This window comes from Oreochromis aureus, linkage group 19 (assembly GCF_013358895.1).
Source record: "Oreochromis aureus strain Israel breed Guangdong linkage group 19, ZZ_aureus, whole genome shotgun sequence".
NCBI lineage: Eukaryota > Metazoa > Chordata > Actinopteri > Cichliformes > Cichlidae > Oreochromis > Oreochromis aureus.
This window is the reverse complement of record NC_052960.1, coordinates 10,728,418-10,745,277: the sequence shown is the minus strand read 5'-3', so window position 1 is coordinate 10,745,277 and position 16,860 is coordinate 10,728,418. Positions and strand designations below refer to the sequence as shown.

At 42.9% G+C, this 16,860-nt stretch overlaps 1 protein-coding gene across 1 annotated transcript in view; it reads left to right on the top strand.

The window, feature by feature from the left end:
• The window catches only part of syne1b (spectrin repeat containing, nuclear envelope 1b), a 76,223-nt gene that overhangs the window by 36,876 nt on the left and 22,487 nt on the right, over window positions 1-16,860 (top strand). The window contains exons 56-96 of the mRNA XM_039602887.1: window positions 47-183; window positions 392-569; window positions 667-849; window positions 963-1,106; window positions 1,572-1,727; window positions 2,056-2,220; window positions 2,318-2,490; window positions 2,684-2,837; window positions 2,968-3,111; window positions 3,319-3,483; window positions 3,590-3,907; window positions 4,174-4,329; window positions 4,507-4,677; window positions 4,842-5,168; window positions 5,287-5,439; window positions 5,656-5,823; window positions 5,949-6,125; window positions 6,256-6,402; window positions 6,482-6,607; window positions 6,926-7,102; window positions 7,380-7,645; window positions 7,886-10,046; window positions 10,162-10,499; window positions 10,604-10,748; window positions 10,835-11,053; window positions 11,151-11,419; window positions 11,550-11,715; window positions 11,920-12,075; window positions 12,184-12,336; window positions 12,465-12,647; window positions 12,747-12,884; window positions 13,034-13,219; window positions 13,375-13,497; window positions 13,618-13,800; window positions 14,048-14,191; window positions 14,397-14,585; window positions 14,794-14,934; window positions 15,098-15,211; window positions 15,411-15,572; window positions 15,794-15,988; window positions 16,115-16,291. Coding sequence (XP_039458821.1) covers window positions 47-183; window positions 392-569; window positions 667-849; window positions 963-1,106; window positions 1,572-1,727; window positions 2,056-2,220; window positions 2,318-2,490; window positions 2,684-2,837; window positions 2,968-3,111; window positions 3,319-3,483; window positions 3,590-3,907; window positions 4,174-4,329; window positions 4,507-4,677; window positions 4,842-5,168; window positions 5,287-5,439; window positions 5,656-5,823; window positions 5,949-6,125; window positions 6,256-6,402; window positions 6,482-6,607; window positions 6,926-7,102; window positions 7,380-7,645; window positions 7,886-10,046; window positions 10,162-10,499; window positions 10,604-10,748; window positions 10,835-11,053; window positions 11,151-11,419; window positions 11,550-11,715; window positions 11,920-12,075; window positions 12,184-12,336; window positions 12,465-12,647; window positions 12,747-12,884; window positions 13,034-13,219; window positions 13,375-13,497; window positions 13,618-13,800; window positions 14,048-14,191; window positions 14,397-14,585; window positions 14,794-14,934; window positions 15,098-15,211; window positions 15,411-15,572; window positions 15,794-15,988; window positions 16,115-16,291 — 9,327 coding nt within the window. The remainder of the gene's footprint in view (window positions 1-46; window positions 184-391; window positions 570-666; window positions 850-962; window positions 1,107-1,571; window positions 1,728-2,055; window positions 2,221-2,317; window positions 2,491-2,683; window positions 2,838-2,967; window positions 3,112-3,318; window positions 3,484-3,589; window positions 3,908-4,173; window positions 4,330-4,506; window positions 4,678-4,841; window positions 5,169-5,286; window positions 5,440-5,655; window positions 5,824-5,948; window positions 6,126-6,255; window positions 6,403-6,481; window positions 6,608-6,925; window positions 7,103-7,379; window positions 7,646-7,885; window positions 10,047-10,161; window positions 10,500-10,603; window positions 10,749-10,834; window positions 11,054-11,150; window positions 11,420-11,549; window positions 11,716-11,919; window positions 12,076-12,183; window positions 12,337-12,464; window positions 12,648-12,746; window positions 12,885-13,033; window positions 13,220-13,374; window positions 13,498-13,617; window positions 13,801-14,047; window positions 14,192-14,396; window positions 14,586-14,793; window positions 14,935-15,097; window positions 15,212-15,410; window positions 15,573-15,793; window positions 15,989-16,114; window positions 16,292-16,860) is intronic.

Genomic DNA, 16,860 nt, shown 5'->3' with positions numbered 1-16,860 from the left:
TAATATTAATTGACGGTCCATAACTTCATATTTGTTTTCCATTTAGGACACTTTGGAGGAACTTGTCAAAGCTGAGCCCATGTCTGATAGTCTGAAGACTAAACTAAACGATCTGTGCCGATTCTCCAGAGAAATGGGAACACAGTCAGAGAGAGTGTCTGCTCTCATCAAGGAATACAATAGGTAAGTAAAAGTAATCATGTTTTTTTCCAATGTAGACCATTATTTTAGACACTATACTGTGTGATACATTTTTTTCATGTATTTGAAAACTATTGATCAAGAAAGCTATAACAGAAAATAAGACAATCCAATCAACAATTTTAGATTTGACCAAAAATAATGACACGATCAGAAAGAAATTCTTAAATTCGTCATGATTTGTTTCTAGTCTGAGTCTCCAAGCCTCCAGGGAGTGCCAGGGCAAAGAGAAGCTGCTGGAACAAGGTTTCCGCTCCGCCTTCAGAGAGTTCCAACAGTGGTTGGTCAATGCTAAGATCAACACGGCGAAGTGCTTTGACGTACCTCAAAATCTCAGCGAGGCCTCGTCTAGTTTGCAGAAAATTCAGGTATAGGACTTTAATGAAACTAACTAAATGACCTAGCATCTATATCAAATATTTCCGCCTAATAATTGATCTTCTCATCTCCTTTTTTCCTTAACAGGAGTTTCTAACTGATAGGGAGCAAGGTCAGTCAAAGCTGAATGCTGTGGTTGTGAACGGTGAGCTTGTCTCTAGTGTCACAGCTAAAGATAAAGTTGATGCAGTTCGGGCTAAAATGAACACTGCCAGAGAGGACTGGAAGAACATGATGTCCAGTCTGCACAACAGAGAGACATGTCTGCAAGTGAGCATTCAAACACCCCTTGTCATTAACTGGGGCCATCTTATTCCCTAAAACCGTCAGTGTAGAAATCAGATTTATGCCAAGTGATGCAGCAGTCTGCCTGTGTGTTTCAGAATCTCGTGTCACAGATGAAGGACTTTGAGGCGAGTGCAGAACCTGTTCAGGACTTCCTAAACGTCACAGAGCTGGCTGTACAGGAGAGCAGCACAAGACTTCATGATCTCACAGCCAAGAAGTTGGAGCTTCACAAGCTACAGGTACTAATGTTCAAAATCAACCAGACTTGGAACACCCATTTATGCCACTCAGTTTAAGTGTGAACCTAACTAACTTCCAGCTAAGTTACAGAGTTAAAGCGTTGCTGCTCTTCACTTTAGATGCACTGCCAAAAGCTTATGCTAACTGCAAATACTTTCTGCTCCTTTGCTACTCATATGTCTTTTTAACAGTGTCCTTATATGAATTAATATATTTAACTTATGAAAAGACCTTTTATAATATTTTTCATTATTTAAACTTGTCCACTGACTATTTTCTGAGGGCTCGACTGCATGTCATGACCAAGAGCTTTACTGAGACTAGCGCTGGCACGATATCTCTTTCGCTTTCCTTTTTGTCATGTTCCCATCTCTAACTCCTTGTTGTTTGTCTGAATTTAACTGTCTTAAATATCTGTGCGCCAGCTTGCATGTGTCTTTGATAACCTGCTTGTGCTTTTCCAGTCTGTGCTTGAGGAGTTAGCCTCTCAAGAGGTTCAGCTGAGCAGGCTGAAAGAGAAGGCCAAGCTGTTGTGGGACGAACACGCTGCCGGCAAGGGTTTTGTGCACCGTGTGTCACAGCTCTCTGCTCAGTACCTAGCTTTAACCAACCTGACAAAGGTAAAGTAATGCTTACCAAACTGCTTGTGCACTGGGGCATTTCTGGGGTAGGCGTGGAGAGAAGACAGAGGAACTAGACTGGACAGAGCTCTGACTTAATAATGTTTGACAGATGATAACTGTGATGGTACTAACTCACCTAACTGAACACTGATTCCTTTGTTTTGTTATTGCAGCTCTTTTAAATGAGGTTATACAAACTAATTTAAATGTATCTTTGCAAGATATCAAAATCTGCATGTGCACTTTGAAGTTTGAAAGTTTGAAGTGGCTGTGGATTCCATCTGTCTGGTAACTTGCTGGTTGTGTCTGCCTCATGGTTCTGCAGGAGAAGGCATCACGAATTGATCGGATAGTCACCGAGCACCAGCTTTTCTCCCAAGGTTTAAAAGAGCTGCAGAACTGGGTGGTTGACACCAGCCATATGTTGCAGACTTACTGTGCTCCCACAGCTGACAAAAATGTTCTTGACAGCAGGATGATCAAGCTGGAGGTATACCAAGTCACTATTGGGTTTCAAAAGTAAAACATACCACGTTTAATACCAGTATAGGATTTTAATAAATGCACATGGGTGGATTTTGCACCAGGCTTTGCTAACTGCACGTCAGGAGAAGGAAATTCAGCTGAAGATGCTGATCACAAGAGGAGAATCAGTTCAGAGGAACACCTCAGCCGAGGGAGTGCCTGCAGTTCAAAAACAAATACAGGAGCTAAAGGATTCTTGGGATGCTCTGCTCTCTGCTTCTATTCAATGCAAAAGGTTTGTGCATTACCAAAAGTAACGGCAAGTACTGTGTGGTTGCTTTATAGTGCATTCTTCAGTAAATGTATTTCCATGGAAAGTGTAAATGATTTACTTTGAGGCTGCATCTGTATTTTCAGTTTTTTCATGTCGTATTACCGCTGTTGCTTCAAACACTGTCTCACGGTATATTAATCTTTAAAATTGATAGTCAATTGGAGGGCTCCCTGTCTCAGTGGACCAGTTACCAGGAAGATGTACACCAGTTTGTTGCTTGGATTGAGCGTGTTGAGGAGAGTCTCGATCCTGCTGATAAACAGTGCCCAGAGATGAGAGATAAAACTGCAAATCTGAGCAAAGCTAAGGCACTGCAATCTTCTACTATTACAACTACTACATACTGTGTGCTAAATATACAATTTATTGTGTTGACCTTATGCTCTAATAGTCTTACAAGCATATTTTTTCAGTGGATTGTTAATTTTGGGGTTTCAGTTACTGTATGAGGAAGTGCTCACCCATAACACCCTACTGGACACCATAACAGCAAAGAGTGCCAGCATCACTGAGAACTATGTCACTCAGCTGGAACTCCAAGATCTGCAGGAGCGCTATAACACTGTCAAAGACAGTGCAATGGTAATAACTCGACACATTTGACCAGTGCTAGAATCGTATGCAGAATTTCAGTTTCAGTGTTACAGCTTGATACAAAAAAATCAACCTAAAGAAGTCTGCATAAGAATGCTTTTTTTAAATAAAAAACTACAAGTGAGACTCATCTGTGGGTTAATTTAAGGAAAATAATAGCTCACACTGAATTTTTATCGCTCTCCACTTCTTCAGAGGGCTGTTGGCAAAGCTGAGGAGCTGGTGAAAGCCCACCAAGAGTATCAGCGGGGCCTTCATGCATTTGAAGAGTGGCTAGAACAGGAACAAGAGAAGCTTGGCTGCTACACCCAGCTGGAGGGTGACGTTGATATGCTGGAAGAGACTCTCCAAAAACTACAGGTCCGACAATTATTACTGTGGAAATTATAACTCAATACGGATTAAATGGTTAGAAAACACTAGCATGGAGTATATTATGTGAAAGCAAGCGTTTATATAATTACAGGAACTACAGCTTCACTGCACAGAGGGTCAGGCTTTACTAAACACTCTACTGGTGAGTCGAGAGCTGGTCATTCCCTGGGGCTTGCCTCAGCTAGAAGACAGAGCTCTAGAAACGCTTGAGCAGGAGTGGCGGCTTTACCAGGGCCGGCTATCAGACACCCGAGCCCAGCTCAACAGTGCTCTAGCCAAACTTCGGCAGATGGAGCAGAAGTTCCAGCGTCTTGACAGCTGGCTAAAGGGCATGGAGACCAAAGCACAACTGCGTAGTCATCGGCGATCCGACCGTGCCACTAAAGATGCTCAGCTTCAGCTCATAAAGGTTAGTGTAGTATACACAAAAGGTACACTCGTGACAGTCTTTTCCGGGCTGTACAGATCTGCAGTGTTATTTGTAAATAATTAGTTGCTCATATTATTGTCTCACTCATCACTCTGCATTGTCTCCTCTATCAGGTCATTTAGTTTTTCAAGTTTTCATGGCTGAATGTTGAAGAAATTAATTTGCTCTGCAGTCAAGTAATGAATATAATAAAATCTAATTATCCAAGTCTGGTCCTGACATTAATAGCATGTTTCTTTAATTAGAGCTGGCAGGAGGAAGTGCTGGTTTATCAAGAAGAAATGGAGGGCCTGAGTCTTTTGGCTCAGCAGGTTCTCGATGAGACACATATTAGCAGCAGGATCAGTACCAGAGCCACGCAGATCACAGCCCGCTACCACGCCCTGCTTCTGCATTTACTGGTAAAGTGATTTTGAACACAACGTCACTGGAACTACAAATATTAATATGCCTTTATTGACATTGTGAATTTATATTTAGACTAATAATTGTAAGATTTGATCAGTTTAAGCTACCCTAAGCTTTTGCCTCCTCTGTAACTTTTTCTTTGTTATGTTTACTTCTTTTTTTCTTTGCAGGAGACTATCAAACAGCTCCAGGAAGAGGTGTCTTGCATCGAAGAGGCGCAGTGTGTTTTCACGACCTTCTCAGACTGGCTCAGCACAGCTCAGAATAACTTCAGCACTGTGGCTATAAGTGTTGATATAGTGGACCGCTTTGCCATGGAGAGAAAGATGAAGAAACTAGAGGTATAGTTTATTAAATAGCATCTCTTCTGCTTATAATATCTATAAAGACGTTCACAGGATTAGACCTACTACAGATATGAATTTGTTTGTTTTGCCTATTTGGGCTGGAAGTATTATGTCACACTAGTGACATCGATCACTCATGCTAGCCCATGTCATTTCAGGCTCTTCAGGCTGACATGGAGCAGGGTCACATTTACTTAAAGGCAATGAGGGAGAAGACAGAGCGAGCAATGGCGTTCTTGGAAGAGCCTGAAGCTGAGCAGCTCAAAGAGGAGGTGGACACTCGACTTTTTCAGCTTGAGGAACTTATGGCAGCTCTGCGCACAGAGCATAGCTCCCTTGAGAAGTGCATCTCCCTCTCCAAAGACTTTATGGATAAGTACAAGGCCCAGGCCCAGTGGGTGATGGAGACCAAAAACCTTTTAGCATCAAATGTAGAGCCTAAAGCTGAACTTTACCAGAAGAAGGCTCAGCTGGCAAAGTACAAGGTAACTTCATACCGCTGAATCCTTTTTAGCTTTGCACCAGTGAGAGAATGAACTTGAAAGAGAAAGAGACAACTGCTTGATTTACATGCAATATGTTTCCTCCTCGTTATGCACGCAGACCATCCAGCAGACAGTCCAGTCTCATGAGTCAGCAGTGAAATCTGTCATTGAGAAAGGAGAGGCACTGCTTGATACAGTAAACGATCCAACTATCAGCGAAAACATGAAAAGGTTGCAGGCTGATTACCAGGATCTGTGCTTGGCTGCTAAGGTAGTTTTAACTGTTTCCTACTCAGATATTACTAATATACCTTGGAATGAAGGGTGTGAAATAGGTCCAATATCCTACATTTTAATCATTGCTTATGCTTTTTTTTATTATAATATATAAGCAAACATTAAAAAAGACAAACTTTGGTCCAAAGCCTATACTTTTTCATGTGTAATTAAAAAAAAATACACAGAAATGCTTTTTGTTGTGTTTCAGGCACAGGTCCAGAACCTTGTGGAGTGGGTGAAAGAACATGAGGATTACAACAGTGAGCTGCAGGAAGCTGAGAAGTGGCTTCTGCAGATGTCCAGTAGGCTGGTGACCTCAGACTCCATGCAGACCAGCAGTATGGAGATGGCCACTCAACAGCTTGCCAGACACAAAGTAATCAACTTCATATTTCTTGTTCAAAGTTTTAAAGCATTGATGTTACAGTTTAAAGTAATAGTCCAAAGTTAGCTCTGCCTTTCCTTAATTCAACAGTTTTGCTCTTGTGTCATCATTTTTAGGCTATAATGGAGGAAATAGCCAGTTTTGAGGAGCGTCTCGCCAGCTTGAAGCAGAAGGGAGAAGGTCTTGTTGCCAGTTGTACAGACCAAGTTCAAACCAAGATCAGTCAGCAGGTCCAGACTCACATACAGGGAACCAGTGATAGCTACTCCGCCATCTGCAGTACTGCCCAACGTGTGAGTAATTGAAGACGAAGACAATACTCTTTTGTTTCTGGAGTGTTTTGTAATAAAAAAAAAAAATAAAAAAAAGGAAAGCAAATCAAAACTGAAGGATAAAGTATGTAATGCAAAACATATTCCACAGGTCTACCAGAGTCTGGATCGTGAACTGCAGAAACATGTTAATCACCAGGACACATTGCAGCAGTGTCAAACGTGGCTCTCTACTGTACAAGAGGAGCTTCAGCTCAATGATCAGGGACCATCTGGTCTGCAGGAAGCACTGAAGCAGGTATTTAGCACTGCACAGTTTTTCAGTCTTTCAGTTATTTTTCTATAACTTATTTTGATTATTACTTTTGCAAACACAGGTGAAGCACTACAGAGCACTTCAGGAGCAGGCCAGCACTTACCTAGACCTGGTTTGCTCTGTGTGTGACCTGTCCGATGACGCCGTAAGAGTGACAGCTGCGGAGGTCCAGCAAGTCAAACTCACGGTCGGTATCTTTTTTACCTCATGTTGCAACATAAAAGTGGATATAAAGTGTGGCTATATAATCATAATATAGGTAATAGTCACTCTATTTTGCAATAAGATGGATAAAACAGAATTTTTTTGGTATGTTGACAGAACTTCAGACCAAGTGCAAAATATTGTAGCGTACTAAAGCAAGTTGGCTGTTAATTAAGCAATAACTCAGTATATGCTTTAATAAGGCATGCAGTGTGCTAGTGCAGACAGATATACACTTTAAAATGAATCATCTTGCAAGTATTGTACTGACCGTAGAAAGATTTACCATGTGTTTGTGCAGATAGAGGAACGGATGTCCAGTGCTCAAGAGCTTTCAGAGGGCTGGAGAGAGATCAAGGAACAGAAGCAAGACCTAACCAGCCTGTTCCAGGACATGGAGCAGCAGCTTCTCAGCCTCTCCAGAAGGCCAGCAGAGCTGGAGACCAAGATAGCACAAAACATGCTGTCACAAGCCAAGGTAGGATACACCATCATAATCATCAGTCCTTCATTAATGCACAGATAGGTTTACTCTTTTTCAATAATAACTATCAAGTATCCCTTGCTTCTGCACTTATATTTCTAAATTAGGTTTTACTGTATATTTTCACTTGCTTTTTAACCATACAACACAGTGAGTCTTGATCTGTTCCCTTGTGATTGCAACATTTGTGGCCTGGTTTTTGATGGGATTAAAGTGAGATCTGCTTGGTATTTGGAAGTATTTCCGGTGACCATCCCCTATACTCACTCAGGAATGCAGCCAGCAACTTCAGTCCAAACAGAGTATCCTGACCAAGATGACTGAGACTGTGAGCAGATTGACAGGCACCCAAGAGTCTCCAGAGCATGCAGAGCTTGACCGTCTGAGCCATTCCTGGCTCGAGCTCTGTCACCAGGCCAACAAGCTCCAGAGCCAGAGAGAGGAAGATCTGCAGAGGTCTAAAGAATACCATGAGTGCATCGCTGCAGTGGAGGTGCTGTTTGAACAGGTGTCCAAAGAGTGGGACAATTTGGCCAGGTGTGTTTTTATATGAACTATACTTCAATTCAGGAATAACATAGCTTTTGAAAATTAAAATACATTTAACTTGGGAGGTAAATGTTGTCCTCTGGGCAGAAACTGTCAAGAATAATTGTTCATCATAAATAGAGGTTTTTTTCCTAGAGTTGAATTTCAGCTCCGTAATCAAAATCAAAATGTCATCTTTATGTGTCCACAAATTTGAGGAAATGTTTTTGTGTGTGTGTGTGTTCACAGAACGGATGCTGAAAGTTCATCTCAGCATTTGGAGGCCTTGAGGAAGCTTGCAATAACTCTTGAAGAGCAAAAAGGCACTCTTGAGGACCTCAAGGATCAGAAACAGAAAGTCATCCAGCATTTGAACTTGGATGACAAAGAGCTGGTTAAAGAGCAGATCAGCCACTTTGAGCAGCGGTGGTCTCAGATGCAAAACCTAATTGAAAGAAAAATCCAAGACTCAGTCGTGACCCTAGAGGATATGCATCAAGTGGAGGCCCGTCTGAAAGAGGCTCGAGATTGGGCTGAAGAGCAGCAGCCTGCCCTGTCTGAGGCCATGAAAATGAGTCCTCCTCCTGAGCTAGCTCAGAGCTTTCTCTTTGATCACCTGAGCATCTGCAGTGAGTTGGAGGCGAAGCAGCTCCTCCTGGCTCAGGCCATGGCCGACGCTGACAGGGTGTTAGCGCGGCTGGGCCTCAGTGAACGACAGCATCTGCAGCAGCTGATTTCCGACACACAATCTGAGGTAGAATCTTTAAGCGTGAAGGTGACGCAGCGAAGAAAACACCTCAGCAAAGCTTTTACTGAGAGGACACAGTTCCTGATGGCTGTAAGTCAGTCCATCTCCTGGGTCCAGCAGAATGAGAAGAAGGCTCAGGCAGAGGAGTACATTGCTTTGTTACCTGATGACCTAGCCAAGCAGGTCAGAACCTGTCGCAACATCCAGAGCAGTCTGAAGGCCTACCAGAGCGAGCTGACATCCCTCTGGTCTCAGGGGAGAGACCTGATGAGGGATGCGAGTGAGGAAGAAAGGAATGAGATTCTCACAAAGCTGCAGGAGCTGCAAAGTATCTTTGACAAAACCCTTCATAGATGTGGCCAGAAACTTCAAGAACTTGAAAAAGTGCTTATCTCTAGGAAGTATTTCAAGGTTGATTTAGAGAAAATATGCCAGTGGTTGAAGCAAGCTGATATAGTCACCTTTCCTGAAATAAACCTGATGGTTGGAGACGCTGAACTGGAAGCACAGTTGCTGAAGTATCAACAAATAGTTGAGCAGGCAATTGAGTATGAGAACCTCCTCCTAATTGTACAAAGAGCTGGCCAGGAAATATTGCCGACTCTGAATGAAGTTGACCACTGCTATTTAGATGAAAAACTTAACAACCTTCCTCAGCAGTATAACAGCATATTAGCACTAGCCAAAGAGAAACAGGAGAAAATCCAGCAGGCCATTATTACAAGGAATGAGTACAAGTCTTTCATAGATATCACTCACAAAGCACTGAAAGAACTTGAGGAACAGTATAATAATCTGGGGACTCAGCCTGTAGGCTTGCAAACAGAAGAAGTCGTCAGCCTGCAGAGTGATTACAAAGCAATTCAGAAAGATCTGAGCAACCTGGGTCTAGCAGTGAGTGAACTGAACCAGAAGAAAGAGGGATTTCGTAGCACTGGCCAGCCGTGGCGCCCGGAGGAAATGACCCAGCTCGTGAGCCTGTACAATGGACTGAAGAGGTTGGTGGAACAGAAAGTGGAGCATCTGGACGAAACCTTGGAATCATTTGAGGACCACAAGGCGATGGCTATGCAGGTTGACTCTGAGTTAAAGGCCACAAAAGAGCAGCTGGTTAAAGTGAATGCAGAAACGCAGTCCGCTGAGGAGAGGCTAAAGAACTACCACGCTCTGGCAGGGAGTCTCCAGAGCGCCAACTCTCATTTGTCAAGACTCATGGAGCAGATGGACACTCTTGCTCCTCGTGTGGACCAAGCAGCCCATGATGCCTCGAAAGAGCAAGTGGTGCTCTGGCAAGAGGAGCTGCGATCCTTACAAGCTGCAGTAGGGGAGCTGATTGAAGAATGTGAGAACAGGTTTATCCAAAGCAAAGACTTTGAGACAGAGATGAAAAGGACCCTGGACTGGCTGCAGCAAGTCAGGGATGATCTGGACTGTGCTGTGATTGTGGATGTCAGGGTGGAGAAGGTCCAGGAGGAGATCAGGAAGCAGCAAATCATGCAAGAAGAAGTGCAGTCCAGACTGAGAATTGTGGCTGCTCTCAGTAGCAGGGAAAAACAGGAGTTTATCAGTGCCAATGAGCTTGTCCCAGCCCATGTAGATACAAGTCTTGAAGAAATGGCAAAGCTACAGGCAGATGTTCAGAAGGCACTGACTGCCAAACAGGTGGGAACATCTTCAGTGAATGGAAATGTTTCATTTTTAAAGTTGTTAGCTGTTCAGTGAATTAGATCGACATTTCCTTTTCATTTTTTTTCTCATTTGATTTTTTAAAATTAAGATTACTCTGGAGGAAGCCTTGGTGTTGTGTCAGAAATACCACTTCAGGATGCAAGCAGCGTGCGAGTGGCTGGAAGATGCCGTATCTTTCCTGCAGCAAGCTAGCTTGGGTGTGGATGTGGAGAACTATGAAGAGTGTCTGAGGCAGCAGGCGGATATCATGGCCACAGAGCAGGAGTTTCTCATCCACCTAGAGGAACTGCAAACCCTCCTTCCTCAGCTGGAGAAACTGGTCAACCCTACAGCTAAAGAGCAGCTACGGGTGAGTGTGGAGTCGGCAAAGCAGAGAGGCGTGGAGGTTCGAGATCAGCTCCAGTGTCACCAGGAAGTCCTTCACAGGTAATAAGAAAAGAGTCTGATCATGCAATCTGCCCTTTATCTGCAGTTTATTGTTGGTGTTTTATAGTGGTACTTTATACTTGAATATATTCTGTATTTCTCAGCTGTGTGGCCCAGTGGAAGTCATACCAGGAAGCAAGGCAGACTGTCATTGAGCTTATGAATGAGGCTGAAAAGAAACTGACTGAATTTTCTACTGCAAAGGCAGCCACAAGCCAAGAGGCTGAAGACAAGCTAGGCAGTCACAGAGTATGATAGCCTATGATATTATTTTATTCAATAGGTGGTGCTTCTGTTAATGCTTCATGCTGCTGACATTCTTTCAATTTTTTCAGTCCCTTGTATCTCTGGTGAATGGCTTCCAAGAGAAGCTGAGTGGTTTAGAGGAACAGGCAGCTCAGCTGGAGCTGGTGGGGAGTGATGCCAGCAAGGCCACCATCAGTCGCTCCATGACCACTGTGTGGCAGCGGTGGACACGATTACGCAGTGTAGCACGGGGACAGGAGAGAGTACTTGAGGACACCGCACAGGAATGGAGGACTTTCAGAGAGAAGGTACACTGCGACCAATGGGGAGAAATAATGTATTGCGAAGTATGGAAAAATAAAGATTTGCAGTAGAAAATATCTATAAATATGTTTCTTTATATAGATGGTGAAGGTTAAAGCGGTCTGCGATGAGCTCCAAAGTCGTTTCCCTGACAGTGCCGTGGAGAAGGCTTCCAAAGCCACTCTGCAGTCTCTGTTAGATCAGCATGACTTGTTGAGCCAAGACTTGGAGCGGGAACTGTCCTCCCTGATGCTGCTGCGCCAGTACGCACTCAGTCTGCTGCATGATGTGGAAGTGCCTTCGCCAACAAATGGACAAGATGAGCTGCCCAGTCTGAAGGAGATCAGAGCTGTACAAGACCGAATGGAAAGGTAGGAGGATGAGAAACTTTAAAGAAGTCCATCTGTAGCAATCAGAGATGAAAAAGTTCTCTTCAAAATGAAGTTGGATCTATGTTGCTGTTCAGAATATAAGATGAATTAATTATCTATTTGTCTTCAGCCTCTTGACACAGTCCAGGACCAAAAGAGCTCAGGCAGCTCAGGAGCTGAGGGACAGAGAGGAAGTGGAGAAGGAACTTAGTGTTGTAAAAGCCTGGATACAGGAGACCAGGGAACTTCTTCTCAATCCCACTCCAGACATTGATTCTCTGTTGCAGGAGCTTGAGGTATATCTGCCATCTAAAATGTCATCTAAACAGAGAAATGTCCAATTTGTGAATATATTATGTCTGAAAAGAACACTGTTGCTATGCATGTGTACACTATACCTCGACTAAGTCTCCAAATTTTTCTGTTCTTTAATGGCTAATATCAGTGAAAGTGTTTGATGCTAAAAAAGGCTAAATAGGTCTTCTCTTTATTGCGCATAGGTTGTGCATGGAGATGTGATCACTTATCGTCAGAATGTGGATAAATTAGCAGAGCAACAACAGAGCAAGTACCTGGACCTCTACACTATACTCCCTTCAGAAATCTCCATGCAACTAGCAGAGGTCTCGCTCGCTCTGGGTGCTATTGAGGATCAGGTACTCTACAACACACACAGCCCGGAATATAAACTAGACATCAATGGGCTTTAGTTACATTTGTAGCATTTGTCACTTCTGTCACGTCTTTTCTTGTCTATTTTCCAGGTTCTTTCCAAGGAGAGAGAAAATCAGAAAACCAGAGAAATAAAGGAGGACTTCAGCTCCAGAATCCATGACATGTCAGAGAAACTCAAAGCCATCTCCACTAAATTTAAGGAAAAATCTCCTGATGTTGACCACGCCAAAGAAGAGGTCAAGGTAGAATGCTTACTTTGTGTTTGATCGTATTTTATGTGTTGTTGATAAAGGAAACTCTGAAATGACACTTTTTTTTCATTGAGAACAATAATTGATATAAACTTTTATGCACCGATTTTTTTTCTCAGAGTCTTTTTGAAGACTTGGATACTTGCGGTCGCACTCTCGCAGAGCTCGATGCAGCTGTACAAGAGTTTGGCCGCAGAAACCCCCTGCTGGCCAAACAGCTAAGTGATGCCATCAGCAAGCTGTCAGAAATGCATCATCACACATCAAGACTGGCAGACTGTAGAAACAACTGGCTCAAAAAGGTTTGTTTGTTCAGGTTGCCTCCATAACAATAAGTTATATAAGTCCAACATAGTAATAAAGGTAAAGAGATTTTAATTTTTCTTATTGTGGCTTTTCAGGCTGTCTGTTATTTAGATGAGTATAATGAGATGCTGGACTTCATTGTGAGGTGGTCAGAAAAAGCCAAAAGCCTGGTGAGGGCAAACATCATCTGGAACTCCTCTGTTCATCTGCAGGAACAGATACGGATGTACCAGGTGAGCTGGCGTGTTTTTTAAAGTGTTATTAGTGCTATTAGTCATAAATGGGTTCAGTTTTTTTGTCTATGGCAAAGTTAGCTGTTGTACGGAACAATCCTGTGACCCTCTGGACACCGTACCACTAACCTTTCTCTTTCTGTACTCAGGCTGTCCTGCGTGAGTCTCGAGAGCTGCACGGAGACCTTGAATCCATGGCAGAGAAAGTAGAGCTTCTGTCTGAGGTGCTGCAGGTCGAGTCTATGAGCCAGCAGGTTTGTGAGCTCAGTCGACACACTGAGGAGCTTCAGCAAAGCATCAAGACACGACTGCAGAGTCTGCAGGATGCAGACAAGGTACAGAAAAATAAAAGATTTTGTTTTTGTTTCACTTGTTAAGATTTTTGATCATCTCTATTTTAGTTTAAAATCATGTTTTACTAGTAGAATTTACCCAAAGGAGCATTAATACTCGTAGCACTTTGTGAAAATTATCTTACGTCTGTCTTCAGAGTATGGAAGCCCTGGAGTATGAAGTGAAGGCCCTCCATGTTGCTCTGGAGCAGGTCCAAGCTACACTGACTTCACCAGAGTTGGCACGCCAGAGCCTCAAAGAACAGCTGGCTCAGAGACAGGTAACCAGAAAACATGAATGCCTTTTATTTATTTATTGTTAATAAAGAGCCTCAAATGTTCACTTTTCATCTTGTGTATTTTAAACATTTTCATGCAATATTAACTTTACATTTTTACAGCGTCTGCTGGCAGATATGGAGAGCTTCAAGCAGCAGGTTCAGGCCGTGCAGCTGTGTCAGAGTGCGCTGCAGGTCCCAGAGGAGGTGATGCCTAACCTTGCTATCTGTCGCACAGCTCTGCGCCTGCAGCAAGAAGCCAGTCACTTGCAGCATGTAGCCATTCAGCAGTGCAACATCTTACAGGTACAGGGGGACACTACTGCTGCAGCGCAATAACGTCAACACTGTATTCACAGAAAATATGCAACAATGCTGGATACTGGTAGAAAGTTACTTGACACCTTTAAGGTGTATTTTGAGTCCTCTCAAAGTTTGTAACCAAAGTTTCTTTCAATTTTTAATACGCGCTGGATTTGAAAGGTTGACTCTTTTTACATTCTGAGATTTAACGAATCATGTAATATTAAAACTTTCACTTCACTTTTTTCAGGAGGCAGTGGTGCAGTACGAGCAGTATGAACAGGAAGTCAGAGATCTACAGGGGCTGATAGAGGAAGCGCACCGGGTCATTCAGGACCGACCAATCCCCACCAACAACATCCAGGAACTGCAAGCCCAGATCCTACACCATGAAGTACAATACTTTAACTCTTTCACTTTGCCCGTCTTTCTTCTTAAGAAAAACAGGAGCCTACTGTGTGAACTTGTGCTGTATTCACTGCTGTATTTGTTCTTTTGATTCAATAATATCCTGATATCTGCTTGTCCTTCATACTGAGCTTTATATGTAACCCATAACTGCTATATAACGTCTGGATGTATTTTGTATTTTTGAATAGGAACTTGCCCAAAAGATCAAAGGTTACCAGGAGCAAATCGCCTCACTCAACTCAAAATGCAAAATGCTGGCAGTGAAGGCCAAGCACGCCACCATGCTCCTGACAGTGACTGATGTAGAGGGTCTGCCTGAGGATCTCCAGGAGATGGATGGGGAGAAATCAAAGAAACCTGCAGCTCAAGCTGTCGTGGTAAGAGAACATCATGCACAACAAAATCTACAAATATGTTGACCTATTCTACTGTTTAAAGCTTTAACATAGCCTGGATATGTTTCTTTAATTCGCTTCTGAAAGATCTATTGTAGAGCATTTACTTTTTTCTACGCCTTACCTATGCATCATCTTTTCCGATTTACCTTGCATGTCTGCTCTTCTGTTTTCCTGCATGGTGTGCCAGATGACAGCTGGACGCTGTCACACCCTGCTGTCACCTGTAACTGAGGAGTCTGGTGAGGAGGGCACTAACAGCGAGATCTCTTCTCCTCCTGTGTGCCGTTCTCCTTCTCCCATAACTCACACTGAAGCAACTGTAACCAAGGTTTCAGCCTTCTCTCTTCTTTTTGTTCGAAGTTGTTGAGTAAAAAGATTCTCTTGTGTAGTGTAGATGACACTAGATTTGGGTCTTTGTGTAAGTATTTCTGTCTGGTTACTATCCATTTAATAACGTAACTGCTGATGACACCCTTTAAATTTCCCTTTAGATGGGACGAGGGACACTCACAAGAGCTCCCATTCAAGAACTGTATGACCCAACCTTTGAGTCTGTGGCCAACTTAGATGACCTGCAGCGCTCCTGGGAGAGTTTAAAGAATGTGGTATGTGAAAGCCTTCATCTTCATGCTTTTTTAATAAAAAATGTCAATTACCAGCACGTAGATTTGCACATTTTTTTAATAAAACGCTGTTTTTAGCACTGATATGAATTTGGTATTTGATTAATCCTTGTTAATGGTTATCATTATGAGTGTATGAATGGTATTTCAGACCTTTTTTATACTCTCTTTTGTCTTACAGATCAGTGAGAAGCAGAGATCTTTGTATGAAGCTCTCGAGAAGCAGCAGCATTACCAGGGTTCACTCCAATCAATCTCTTCTAAGATGGAGGCGTTAGAAGCCAAACTCAGTGAGCCTCTGGAGGGAGATAAAAGTCCGGATAGCCACATAAAGGCACATAAGGTTTGTCACATACAGAAAGGTCTTGCATATTGTGAAGATTAGAGAGCTGAGATGAGGAAAGTCAGGCTTGTCGAAGATGTATTTGTAACCAAATCCTATCACTTTGTTTTGAATCTTTAATATTATTTTTATAGGATTATGGTATTTTGTGTAAACATTATATCACTGCCTCAGTTTTTGCTTGTAAACTGAGTCGGCTAACTTTTGGTTGTTTCGTAAAGGGTCTGATAGAAGAGATTCAGAGTGTGCAGGAAGAAATAGACCGGCTGCAGACAGGCTTCACGGAAGATTTGGCCACTGATGCTGTGGACTCAGACATGGCTGACCAGCTGGCCATGCAGTCCTCCCTTGCTGTGTTAGCTGAGAGGATGGCCACCATCCACATGAAAGCCTCGGGGAAACAACAATTATTAGAGGTATTTTTTGTGAAAATCATATCAAATAGTAGAAATAGTTGTTTTATTAATAAATCAAACTTTATTTCTCTAATACCAACTTAGAAAGCTGTTATAATACCTAAAATTGGATGTGGCATCCTTCAGGAGCGTGTCAGTGACCGCCTGGAGGGTCAGATTCAGGAACAGGCCGTACAGCTCTATCACACCCAGGCAGATGAACTGGACCAGTGGTTGGGCAATATGCGCAGTGCTGTAATGTCCCTCCTTGAACCTAAACTTGCAGAGGAGACAGACATGGAGAATCAACTGGCTGAGTGTCAAGTAAGAGTTCCCCCTGCTGTTCACCCACAGTAATGCAGCCTCAAACACTGCTGTACTTGAGAATATTAATGGATTTGTGAATATAAATGTGGGGTTAATTAATAATGCATTTAACAGGAAATTTTCAGAAATGACAGGTGGATGTCTGGGATTATTTTTTAAATGCTCAGGGATTTTTTTTCTGAGCACTAGTGCAAATCAGATTTGTCAGTGGATTATTTACCTACATCTCATCTTTCAGTATTTTGTCCTTACTACACATGGATCATTTCAGGGGGTCAGGGGCCTTTCAGTGAGTAAACAAGCGTATTAGAGGAGTAATAGGGGCCTTCACATGGCTGGACCTAAGTGACTGTAGCACTAGTCTTAAGCAGATTATGCAGATCTCTCTGTGCGACAGGGGCATGTTAGAAGCCTAGGGCGGCGTAGTTAGAGCTCGCTACCTGGATTGGTGCTCGGGACAAAGCTGCTAGAATATCCAAGTAGGGGAATCCTAGAGTACAGGGAGTGTAAGGTAGCAGGGTGGGAAGCGATTCTCTGCTGTAGAATAACATGCAGACTCTAACGAT